This window comes from Drosophila albomicans, chromosome 3 (assembly GCF_009650485.2).
Source record: "Drosophila albomicans strain 15112-1751.03 chromosome 3, ASM965048v2, whole genome shotgun sequence".
In the NCBI taxonomy this organism is placed as follows: domain Eukaryota; kingdom Metazoa; phylum Arthropoda; class Insecta; order Diptera; family Drosophilidae; genus Drosophila; species Drosophila albomicans.
The window spans coordinates 46516429-46528970 of NC_047629.2; the positions used below are offsets into that span (position 1 = coordinate 46516429).

Genomic DNA, 12542 nt, shown 5'->3' on the forward strand with positions numbered 1-12542 from the left:
CCCTTTCCTTGCCTTCAATTGTTGATATTACCAATAAATAAAATGCACTTTTTTACAATGACTAAACAATTTACTTTCCATATGACAAAAGTACAAAAATAGAAGTCAAATCTGTGACTTCATCTACAGCTAATTAATTACAATCTTATACATCAATCTTTTGGCTTCGTCAGGCTTTCCAGGGCGGTGGCTTTGGCACGTTGCTGGCATTGCGCTTTTGTTGTTTGGCGGTCTGCTTTGCAGTTAGCGCTAGAATCTGATCGAGCTTATCGAAATCACTGGGCGATTTGCTCAACAACAGCTCAATGTATGCCTGCAACTTGTCCATGGGCGATGATGGATCCTTCTTGCCCACCACATCCAAGTTGTTCTTTTCCGTGTTGTTGCTGCGCTGCGTTTTGCTCGACTTTGGCGTGTCCGCATAGTGACGTGCATTATTTAAATCGGGAGACTCGGTATCTGTTTCACCTCCTGAAATCTGAAATGTCTGATTGGGTGAGGTGAGAATAGCCAAAGCCTGTTGCCACTGTGCCTCCATAACTCCGTGCAGCTTTTCCGCAATATCCGCACTGAAAAGAATCGAATTTAGTATACAATTGAAGCAATCATTAATTAAATCTATGTTACCGCTTGTTCTTGTAGCCGCTGAGCTTGAATTCGAGTTCTTCAATCTTCTTGGAAGCATTTGCCAGTTGAAGACGATACAGTTCCACCTCCTCGTTGTGCTTCTCTTGAATGAGATTCAATTCCTGATTGTTTTTTTCGTTTATCATCTCCAGCTGCTTCACAGCGCGCTCTGCTATTAAACGTTCTCTTTCACGTGCTTCTGTCTTTAGAGTCTCCTCCACTTTGTCGAGCTGAAGCTGAAACTCTTGCAGCTTCTTGGCCACAACATTTTCCAGCTGCTGCTGGTAATGTTGCTTCAACGATTTCTGTTGTATTTCGAGTTTTTTCTTGAGATTCGTCTGCAAATTGAAAGCAATTGATGGTAGAATTGTTTATATTGTAAACTGTTTGGACCGACCTCAGTCTCGGTTAGATTGGCCAGCGCTTCTTGTAGAGATTTGCGCTGTCCCTCGAGCTGATCAGCACGTGTCTTTTGCTTTTGATGATACTCCTGCAGCATTTCCTTCTGCTGGCGTAATGTTGAACTCTCCTTTTCCAGCTCTTCAATGCGCGCCTTGAGCTGTCGAGGAAATAAAATGTGTGACTTGACTTCTTATAATGGAAGCTACAATTTAGTAGTTGTACCTTCTCTTGCTGATAATCCACCTTGGCGAATCTGTCCCGCAGCTTGTTCAGCTCGCCATGCGACAATTCCTCGGCTCGTCGACTGCTTTGCAGCTGCAGTTCCAGCTGCTCTTGGGCATGCAAAGCATCGCTCGCCTGTCGCTTGCTGCGCTCCACCTCCGCCTCAAGTTTCTCGGTCCGCTCTTGAAATTTGGTAGCCAGACACATGGCCTGCGCCAGCTCATGCTGCAGCGCATCACAACGCACCAGAGCATCGCCACGTTCCACTTCCTGCTTGTGCAGTGAGTCCCGCAAATGCTGCACCTCAAAGTTAAGCGTCTTCGTCTGTTGTTCCGCCTGCTGCAGTGCGGCATCTTTACTGCGATCCACTTCCACGGCCACAGAGATGCGCTGCTCATACTCCAGCAGCTGCGTTTGCAGATTCTGCACCATTTTCTCCAGATGCTGCCGTCGCAACTGCTCCTCCTTCAGTGAACTGCTTGCGGCTGCAGTCGATGCATTATTTGCTATAACTGTACCTGCCATATTGCTGCTTTTGCCCCACAGATCACTCAGACTTATCAGTCTGGGTTCGGTTACAGAGGCTCCTAAACGTATGCTGGGCAACGAAGTCGCCGCCGGCTGTGATTCCTGAGCTGAGGAGCCACGCATCCGCAAATAATCGTCGCTGTGATGTTGCTGATGTTGTGGCTGCCAAGCATTCTGATCTTCCAGATAATGATCGATCTCATGCAGCAGGTTGTCATCGGGTCGACGCACGCCATTCTTGGGTGTAGAGTGCACCACGCCATGGAGCTCACGCTGCTCTTTGCTGCCCAGCGCAGTGCGCACAGTGCTCGATGAGATTGTGGACAGATCGGAGGGAGCGTCGAAGCGACGCTCGTCATCGAGTTCGATGTTTTGCAGGCGTGCATTGATGTGATTCAGTTCCGTCTTTTTGCTGGGCATCAAAAATTGATATGCAGCTGTCGTCGGCACTGGAGGCGGAGGCATTGCAAGTACATCTGCCTCAACATCTGCCGCAGTTGCAGCTGCGGTTGGCATCATTTTAGAATAGTAATTTGGTGGTATCAGCAACAATAGATCGGTGTCGTCCGTATCGGTATCACTCATCACTTAAACATAGTCAATTTGAAATAATAAAACTAAATTATTTTTAGCAAATATAAAAATTTAAATAGCCAAGCGAAACAAGCGCTCTTTATGGTTGCTATGACTGCACGTAAACATAAGGGTTGCCACTCGATTTAACTAAATTTAGCAATTAGGCTACGCTACTTATGTGGCAGCGCAAACAGTGCTTCCAGTCTTGCCAACTGCAGTTGGTTGGCAACAAAATAAGTACAAAATCAGCGCATGTGGCAACGCGACGAGTTCGGCGAAAAAATGTGAAAATGCGAATTTGAATTTTTTTTAAGGTTTATTTTTAACAATTACGCGTGTGCAATGTGTTCTGGTGTTAAAAGTGCGTTATTAAAAGTGATTCTCGTCGATTTACATATAATTTGTCTCGTACATGAAGTAGGCTATGAAAGCGAACATCATTGTGAGTATAACGTAGAGCACCTTGTTCCTCTTCTTTTGACGAATTATTTGCGCATTCGCCTTGTCGAGAGCCTCGACTTTTTGCGACAGCGTCTTGCGCTCCTCCTCCAATTCGTGGACTTGGCTCAATAGATTGGCTAGGGGATCACTCTCTTCCCTATCCACATTGCCCTCCATACTGTCGACCAAATTAATCGGAGATCTTAGTAATGCCTCTGTCAACGTAGTGTTCTGTTCAACAAATTTGATTTTAATTTTGATTTCATTGGCCTTAGCAGGATCAAGGTTGCGCCAATACTGATGCAAGTCCGGCACTTCACCATCTATGGCGGTAGCCAGCAATAGAAACTTGTGGCGTTGCGTATTTTCATTCTCGCTTATTGGATGTACGAATATATCAATATTGCAGGTTTCTCCCGGCTTCACAACACCCACATTTGGGCGCACAAAGAAAAGGCGTGGCGTTGTAGTCTTCAGCTTGAAGGCCATGCGCAACTTCTTGCCAGGATTGTGAACCAATAACTTTTTGCAGATAGCTCGATTAAATGGTCCCTCTAACAACAACTCCTCGGGGGGATCAACGATCAGAACGCCTTCGCTTGTGTTCATTGTCAATTCTTTTTTAGTAGAAATTGTCATTTGTTGAAAAATTCTTTTTTGTTTTTGGTAAAACGATTTTTTTTTTTTGTTTTCGTTAAACTTAAAATGTGATTGAAACAAAATATTCTCACCAACTGAATATCTACAAAATAAAGTGCTTAACGTGCTTTAAAAATATTTTCACAGTGCACTGTGATTCTAAATTTTTGTTTATCAGATATTGTTTTCTATCAAAGAATTAATTTAAATATAATAATGGTAGATTTGAATGAATTTTTAACTAATCTAAAAGATGACCTTGTTTTATTAATTAAAATGTATTTGTGTTATCTTTTTAAGGTTAGATTAATATATTAAAAGGAATAATAATCCTTCAGTCCCAGAAACTTATTTTATAATCTCTTTATATTATTCCCAAAAACAACTAAAACACTATAATATAGCTTTTTCGTTATTCGTGGAGTATTTAATTCGTTTTCTTTTTTGTATTTACAGGTTCGTTTCGATAAAATTCGGGTAAGTTCAAGTTTCGATTCATATCGTATTGGCTTTCTACCAAAATATCATTCGTCCTGCATTCGGGGACGTTGCCTTCGAGAGGATTATATCCGAGAGCTCCTCGTCCTCCAGATCGTTGCTATGCACCACATAATGCAAGTACGAGTTTGGGTTGAAAATGAAAATGGAATCATATAGAAGGGAGGGAGACATAGAAGGATAAATACAAAGTTATTTATTGCTTTTGTGAATACACAAAATTCAAATGTGCACACATTTATTAATTGCTTTATTCGCTTGGTTTTGTTGTTTTTTTTTTTTTGTTTTTTGCTTTTTGTTTTTTGCTTTGATTTAGTTGTGTGTAATAAATAACAATGAATGTTTGTTGCTGATACGGCTGGACATCGATATCGATCACCTTGTTATGGGTTTCGGGATGTGGATTGATGAGGAGGTTGTTGAATTCGATTCGGGGTATGTGCAGAGGCAGGTGTGCGCACAACAATAACAACAAGTACAACAAATTGCAGTAGACAAATGCGCTTTTTTATGGTCTACAAATAAAGTTCAAAAAAAGAGAGAAAGAGAAAGAAAAAGAAAGGAAAGATAATATGGAAGAATATTCCAATAAAAATACAAGAAAGAATTCGGATTTAATTAGCAGCATTGACATTCAACACAAACATTAAACAAAATAAATATTACAGAACAGAACAAAGAAACATTTAAAATGAACATGCGAATGATAGAACTGATAAATAGATATAAATATATAGAGATGTCTGATAAAGCAGGGGGACACGCGGATGCAGGGGAAGTTTCCACTTTGGAAATAATACACAAATTGATTTAATTATAATTCACATTTTATTTTGTAACTAGTCCAAATTTTAGGCACTATTTAATCATTAGTCATTAAATATATATTGCAAAAATCAATAAAAATATGCCTTAAGTCTCTTTTGCTAAAATTAAAATATTTTACAGCATAGTTTCTGGTTTTTGTTGTAACTTTAAATTTCCTTTTTTTTTTTGTTTTTTGTCATGTATATTTTTAAATATCACTTAAATATTTTCGTTTCAAGCCACGTTTTGTGTTGTTTTGTGAAGTTTCCTTTAGTTTTTCTCATTTTGCGGACGGTTACAAGAAAAAAATTGCATTTGGAAATTAAATTTACAATTTTTGACAATAAATATTAATCGTATATCATAACGTATAATTAATAGAGTTCTCATGTATTTTTCTTCTTCTCTTTTTTTGTATGTTTTTGAGTTTTTTTTTTCTTTTAAATTAGTTTTATAAATTATGTTTTGATTTTATGCAGTCGTTAAAAATAGTTTATAAATTAGTTTGCAATTTAAATTCGTTTTTTTGCATTTCTAAAAAAAACAACTAATCACAAGGCAAATAGATCTTGACTTTAGACTGAAAGAAGGGGGAGGGGCGTTCAAGAAGTTGTTGTTGTTGTTTTGGGGCAACGCAGGCAAGTTTTAGTGGATGCTAGAAGCTTAACGAGTTTTCAGATACTATGAGCTACGAGCTAAGAGATAAGTTGAGATAGCGAGCGAGTACCATAACCACAGAGAGCAAGAGAGCGAGAAGAGAAGTAAATATAGTCGATAGCGAGCGAGGGGGACTGTGAGAAACAGGGGCCCAGGGGATGTGTGCGTGTGTGTATTGAATGAATGATTAATAATATTGATGCATGAGATTCGTTTAAAATGACACAAATGTAACGAGTAGCGAGTGACGAGTAAAAACGTAAAGCAAAGACTTTAGTGAATGAAATGAAAGACGTTAAAATAATAATAATAGTAGAACAAGATGAGTTGTATAGTACGTTGTGCTTGTGTGTCTGTGTGCGTGATTAGATAGTAACGAGTAACGAATGGAAAATAGCGAGTAAACTATGTAGTAGAAGTTTTGCGAATTTGTATCGAGATTAAATCGATCAGAATTTTGTTCGCATTTCTCAGGCTTACTTTTTGATCAGAGAGCGCACTTTTTTCATCGTACGATTAAAGATCGTCTTATTGTTGGCGCTATTGTTCGATCCCAGCGACGAAGTGGACGTCTTAGTGCTGTTCAATCCACCACCACGATGCACATGCGCCGACGCACGCTGCTGATTGCCATGCTGACTATGCGACGATGACGACTCGCTCGGCTGTGAACGCACCGATTGCCCATCCTCCCGCTCGCTCTCAGTGGAACTGACGCCATCGGGACTCTGACGACTCGGACGCTCCGGTGTGGGGGATTTCGATGAGGAGCTTGTGTCACGTCGCTGCGGCTGTGGCGTCATTGGTAACACCAGATTCTGCATCGATTGCGTCTCATCGGTTGGCTCATTCACTGGCAATATCTCAGCGAGCGTCTGCTTCGATAGTATGTGATCCAAACTACGCGATTTACGATGCTGTTGCACATTTGCCGGCGGCGGCACCAAATTCTGTTTCTCACGTCTCATCACATTGCACATCTCCTGCTCCTGCTCCTCCTCCCCATCCACTTCATCCTCCGGCTGCAGTGTGCTCGTCGAGCTGGCATTCGTCAACGCTGTACTTCCAGCGGCCACCACAGCCGCTGCAGCCGCAATTCGTTGCTCTGGGGTGCTCAAGCTATCCTGACTAGTTTCCGCTGCCGCCGCCTGATCCAACAGACCGTCCACGCTGTGCGACCGATAACCGTTCGCCACGCCCCCATTGTGTCCCAGTCCCGCTGCGGAACTGCGTCGTGGTGGCAAATATGCCAGCGGTGTCATGTTCTGCATCGATGCCGAACCGGCGCCGGACTTATGCAGCATGGCTGCCTGTTGGGTGCGATACGGAGGCAGCATGTGATTTGAACGCTTCGCTGGGCCGCGGCCGTAGCTCAGAAGTGAGGTGCTGCCACCGGCTGCACGTTGACGCGCCGGTGAGGGGGATTGCCGGTATCTATTTGCCTGGTGATTAGCTGATCTCGTGAATTAGCGAGATAGACACAGAGAGAGAGAGAGAGTTCGAGGTGTTGTCGAGTGGTTGCAATCAAAATTAAATTAATTATTAATTCACTTTTGTTTTGAAGAAAGTTATATGTAAGTGTGTGTGTGTGTGGTTGAGTGAGAAAAAGAAAAAGTGTAATTAAAAGCAGGGCTGCAAAGTCTATATCGAAGTAGCTACTCCAAAAGTTTCAAAGAATTTCCCTACAACGAAACATCCTTGCAGCCTTGTGTCTAGGTGATTGTGTGCGTTTGTTTTACGTGTGTGTGTGTGTACTTAAAAGAGAGGGGAAAGAGAGTTTCGGGAGAGAGAGATAGAAAGAGAGTCATTGGAGCTGCTTCGAAGCAGTCCTTTGAGGTTGCTTTTGTATATAATATATTGCTGAGGAGGATTTTTTGTCTGAGGATGTGTGTTATTGATTTTGTTTTTTGTTTTCTTTTTTTTTTGTAACACTTTGCTGGTTTGTTTGTTGCTTATTCGAGGCTAGCCTAAGTGCTCTCGATGGCCTAGTCTACGCTGTAGTTGGCTTTGATTCGCATTCGAATTTAAATTCGGATTCGGATTCTGATTTTGGTTTTGATTTAGATTTGAAGTCTGATTTGTAGTAGTAGTTGAACTCGTTGGCCCACCTTGTCCGCTGCCATTTGCTGCCATTAATGCATCCACCACACTGCCGTTGCCGCCGCCTCCACCACTGCTTCCGCCTCCGCCGCCGCCTCCTCCTCCATTCGTTTGATAGTCTGGATCGTTGCTGTGCGTTCTTTGGAACGATGCCACTCCGGGCGTACCAGGCCCCATCGCCGTAATGCGATCGATATTCTTTTCGCCGCGCAAAAATCTATCAACATCAGAAGATGAAGTTTGTTGGTGGGTGGAGAATTTGGGTAGAAGAAGGGAAGGGGAAATTTGAAGTTTAGACATTGAGCTCTTAAGTTGCTACAAATATGTATATATATAAACTATATACTACATTGTAGTAGTATTCGGTCTATTTGGTTGTCCATTTAGTCCTAAATGCGCCGTTAATATACCTTTCGAGCTTGTCGATGCACGCATCCTGGTAATCATGTATCCAATTGACGCCATTGAAGTTCGCCACGCTGCACATGTCCTCGGGTAGATTCTCTGGCCAACTGAATTTATGATCCATAATTGGGATGATGTTGCAACTTGAGTTGAGGGCAGCCACAATTTCCTGCAATACACGCAAATGAGTGTAAGCTTTTCCCATTTGGGGGTTTCAGAAAGACTTACGCGATGCACCCAATCCTTGCACTCGTCATCGTTGATGCAGCGATGCAGCGCATCGGGGGTTAATACTAAGACAAAGTTCTTTGCCTGACGAATACTGTTCAGTAGGCCATTATCAAATTTGCCCGCCTCCAAGCGCTCCACATCGATGAACACCGAGAAGCCGCGCAACTGCAGATGAACCTGAAGAGGAAATTATTTCCCAAAATTAGTTAATCGCATTTCAACATCATTATCTTTATAAGGACTATTTACCTTAAGCAAACTGGCCAGCTGGGAGCCATTGGAGCGACGATAGCTGACAAACACATCCAGCGTCTTGGCCATGTTCTCCTCCGACGAACTGGGCAACGAGTTCTCGAGGTTCTTCACCGAATTCAGAATGCGCAAACGATGTATCGCATTCTTGATGCCGCACTCAGTCATCAGCATATCCTCGTTGACATGGGGGAGTGTGCACTTGTCAATGCCCGCATTGAGCATGGCATATGTGTAGGTGCAATAATCGGCTCCAATCTCGGCGAGAAAATGATGCATTTTCGCTGTGTCCTTCGACGAATAGTCGGCCATACGCTTGAGATTTTGCAGTTCACGTTCGAAGCGCTTGAGGAGAATGCCATTCGAAATGCCAATATCATCGCGCAGATTCTCCTGATTGAGCTTGAGCAACAGATCGCCATCCACCTGGGATTCCTTGAACAGCGACAGATACTTGTCGAAGCCAATCTGTTTGACCCATTCCTGCACATCCTCCACGGACCACAGCGGCACCTGTTGCGACAACTTGTGTGGCACCGTTTCACCAATCAGACGCAGAGCCTGAGCTGCAAACTTTGAGGCAATCGCATTGGGGCAGCTTGCCACCGTTTTGAGTGCTTCGATGGCGCCAATCTCGTGAAAGATGTCCGTGTTTCCCTGCTTGCGTTTGATGCCCGCCTCCATGCAGAAGTGGAACGCGGCCAGATTGCGGGCTTCCTCGCGATTGGAGCTCAACACAGGAACGAGACGTCCCAGCCAATGTTTGCTCTGACCGTGCGCATGCGCCAGATTCGATTTGGCAAACTCGTAGGGATCGTGAGTGGTCACAAAGGGTTCCACGAGATCCAGACAACCGGACTTGAGCACCTCGGCTTCGATCTCCTTGTTGGCCACAAGCACAGCGATAGCCAAACAGGCGTAGTACTTGATGTTGTCGTCGTTGTGGAACGCCAAGGGGAACAACCACATGGGCACCTTGCGCACAATCATCTCCTCTTGATTCTCCGCGCCACCGTACAGCGATAGATTGACCAAGGCGCTGGCACAGTGACGCAACGTTTCCACATCGCTGGTGCGGCACTTGAAGAGCAGAGCATCGAGACCGCCGAGGCGTATGACATCGGAGCAAGTGCCCTCGGAATGCTTGAAGAGATGCTCCAGTATGCCTGTGCCGACACGTGAATGCTCCATGTTCGATTCCTTTGTACAGACGCAGGCCACATTCACGACCTTATCGAGTCCGTTGTCCACCACATGCGAACGATTCTCGGTGGTCAGACACTGCTCCAGCAACTGGGCGGTGGAGAACTGCAGTTCGCTGTTGTGTTGCACACAGTTCTTCATAAGCAGATCGAGACCTCCACTCTGACGCAGCGAATTGCACAACGAGTAGCCCAGCTCGTGTCCATGTGTGGGCACTGCCCAGGCTCGACGGATCACCTCGTTTATCATCTGCAGATAGACAGACTTTTTGTCGCCGTGACTCGATACGCTGTTGTCGTCGTCCTGTTGCAGTGTGCTCACAAATGTGGTCAGCACATTTGAATACTTTGTGATGGCCTGTTCGATTTCCTGTTGACCGCTGCCTGCGGTCAGGGATTTTAGATCGTCGAGCTTGAGATCCTTGAGCTTGACCATTTGACCATTGGTGGCAGACATTTGTGAGGAGGAAGAGATCATGCTGCTGCCGGTGCTGGAGACACCTTTGTGTGTCATCGTGTAGTTCGCTTGCGAGGCGGATGACACATGTTTCTCCTGGCTGATGATGCCATTCGAAGTCATCGTCTGCGATTGCTGTGACTGCGAGATGGCTTTCTTGTCGGCGGAGAAATTGTCGCTCTGCACTTTTATGCCGGCGGCGGCGACTTTGTTGGTCGCCTGTTGCGTGATGTCGCCGGTGCGCAGCGAGAGGGCTTCCTAGAAGGCGAGGCAGAGTATAACAGTTAGTACAAGTGTGTAAAACAATTATGCGGGCTGTAAATTGTAAAGATTGCTAATTACATGCTGCTAGAGGACTGACGGTTGTTGTATAACAGTTCATGGACACTGTTATACAAGACAAATTTGATGGTTATGCTATGTTTTCAAGCATATTATATCAATAAAGCTGCTTCTGACATTCAATGTGTATGTATGACAGTTTTCATGTAACTGTTATATACGCTAAAATGTTCATAAACCAGGAAATTCATCTGTGTTTGCTAATATCTCGACTGTGAAAGCCGCATTAGAGTGTATAACAGTTGTTTATGACTGTCATAAACAACTGTTATACTCAGCAAAATTGTGTAGTATGCCAAGAATTGAGTTGTGATTGCTGTGTAAACTATTATGAAAGTCCAATTCGCATGTATAACAGTTTTCATACTGTTATACTCCATTATAAAACATAAATAATTAACACAGTCTCGAACTTAGCCACTGTTATACCTTGCTCTGTTCTACCTCAATGGGTATTTCGCGCACATTTGATTTAATATGGTTGTTGTGGTTTGTCGTGGTGATGATAGCTGGTGTGTGGTTTAAGTTGTGGTTGTGGTTGAGGGGCGTGGCCGTGGGCATTTGTGTGGTGGGTGCGGGCGACAGGGAGCGGGTGGCGGCAACTGGCTGCAAAGGGGGATTAGAACTTTTACGTACTCTATTTTGTGAACTACAACTTTGACTAGAGGATGACGACGACGAAGACGACGACGACGAAGAGGAGGCAGAGGAACAACCAGACGATGACGATGACGACGACGATGAGCAGCTACTTGATGCGCCAGACATTCGGGCAGCGGACGCAGTCGACATGTTTGTGGAGGCACCGACAGACGATGTCAATGGCAAGTTGCTAACCAATTGAATTGGTTGCGGTGGCGGCGACAGCGGCGAGCGAATAGAGCGTCCCAGAGGCGTGCCCGGGGGCGGTGGCGATAATGGCATTTCAACAATGGGACTGGGCGAACGGGTGGGCACAAAATCGGATTGTCCGCTCGATCGAAAGATGCCCTTGCGCACAGGCCAAGGCGCCTGGTTCTGTTGATTGTTGTTATTATTGTTGGACATGTTTCCCGTGGGGTTTCGTTTACTGGGTTGTGGAGCAACTCAGTTGCAGTTGATTTGATTTGATTAAACGATTCGATTCGACGCGATGCGATGTGGTGTAGTGCTCTTGTTTCGTTCTTGTGAAATAATTAAGTATAACACAGCGTGAACGTGAGAATGAATGTTTTCAGAGTGTTATATACAAGTTAAACACAATTTCAGTTTGCTTATTTATTTTCATACACATCAAAAATAGCGCACAAATTGCCAGCGCTGACGTCGCGCGCTTTCGCTGAGAGGGAAGAGTGTCTTTTTGGTGTATGTGTGGTGAGAGTGTGCGGAAGAGTGTGTGTGTGTGTGAGAGAGTTTGTTGGGAGCATCTCTCGGAGCTACGTTGACATTGACCGACAAATTGAGCTTGTAACAATTATTATACTTGGCTCGCTAATGACACTTAACGTCAAACTGAACAAACACACACATAAAACTCTTAACGAATGTTTGTCAGATATCTCACATATTGCCGAAAGCGATAGCTCATTATTCACTGAAGTTGCGCGTAGAGTTTTGAGAGTTTCGTCAAGTCTCTGTTTCGTTGATTTTAGGAACTTTTGTTTGCTTTCGACGTGATTAATGTGCTTCACATATATTTTTATGAAATTCCACAAGTTGTTGCTTTTTCTTTTTTGGGTGTTTATTTTTAAATGATCCGCCGCGCCGGAAGGTCAAGTTCTAATTTTGTGTCACTTGTTCTGCTTTTGGTAGTGATAGTAAGTATTCGTACTATTTTATACTATATGCGATTGTTTTGTTTTTTCTCTTTTAATTAGGAAGTCGTCTTTTGGTGCCAATTGGCTAATTAATGCAATGTTCATGCATATGTATAACTCATATATGTATATTCACAGAACATATACAAATGAATATACTATATTTCAGACTTGTCAGCTATACGGCGTAACGCTCGCGTCGATCGTTCCTCTGATACTGAGAACCGAGCACCGCTCAGTGCCATTTTATTTAAAGGAAAATATTCTCGAAAAGAAAATAAAAACTTTTTGCTCCCAACGCCAAAAACTGAGCACAATAAAAGAAACAACAACGGGCAGAAACAAGAATGTCGGAAATTT

The 12542-nt window shown here is 43.7% G+C and overlaps 3 protein-coding genes across 3 annotated transcripts in view; all 3 read right to left on the minus strand.

Moving 5' to 3' along the window:
• Nucleotides 1-48: 48 nt before the first annotated feature.
• Nucleotides 49-2478, minus strand: LOC117571713 (nucleoprotein TPR). Its single transcript, XM_034254012.2, has 4 exons — nt 1252-2478; nt 1025-1186; nt 628-965; nt 49-569 (listed from the first exon to the last, which is right to left on the minus strand). Exons 1-4 carry the CDS (start codon nt 2362-2364, stop codon nt 170-172), a joined length of 2013 nt encoding a protein of 670 aa, XP_034109903.1. The 5' UTR covers nt 2365-2478; the 3' UTR covers nt 49-169.
• Nucleotides 2479-2654: 176 nt separating this feature from the next.
• LOC117571714 (vesicle-associated membrane protein-associated protein A) lies at nt 2655-3525 on the minus strand. The gene has a single exon (XM_034254013.2). The coding sequence runs from the start codon at nt 3433-3435 to the stop codon at nt 2746-2748; it is 690 nt and encodes a 229-aa protein (XP_034109904.1). The 5' UTR covers nt 3436-3525; the 3' UTR covers nt 2655-2745.
• Nucleotides 3526-3836: 311 nt separating this feature from the next.
• LOC117569297 (NAD(+) hydrolase sarm1) overlaps nt 3837-12542 on the minus strand; it is a 45465-nt gene continuing 36759 nt past the window's right edge. Inside the window, 6 exon segments of the mRNA XM_034250405.2 lie at nt 3837-4033; nt 5878-6850; nt 7506-7714; nt 7908-8071; nt 8131-8310; nt 8383-10302. Of these exon segments, the coding sequence (XP_034106296.1) occupies nt 3949-4033; nt 5878-6850; nt 7506-7714; nt 7908-8071; nt 8131-8310; nt 8383-10302 (3531 nt within the window). The 3' untranslated portion in view covers nt 3837-3948.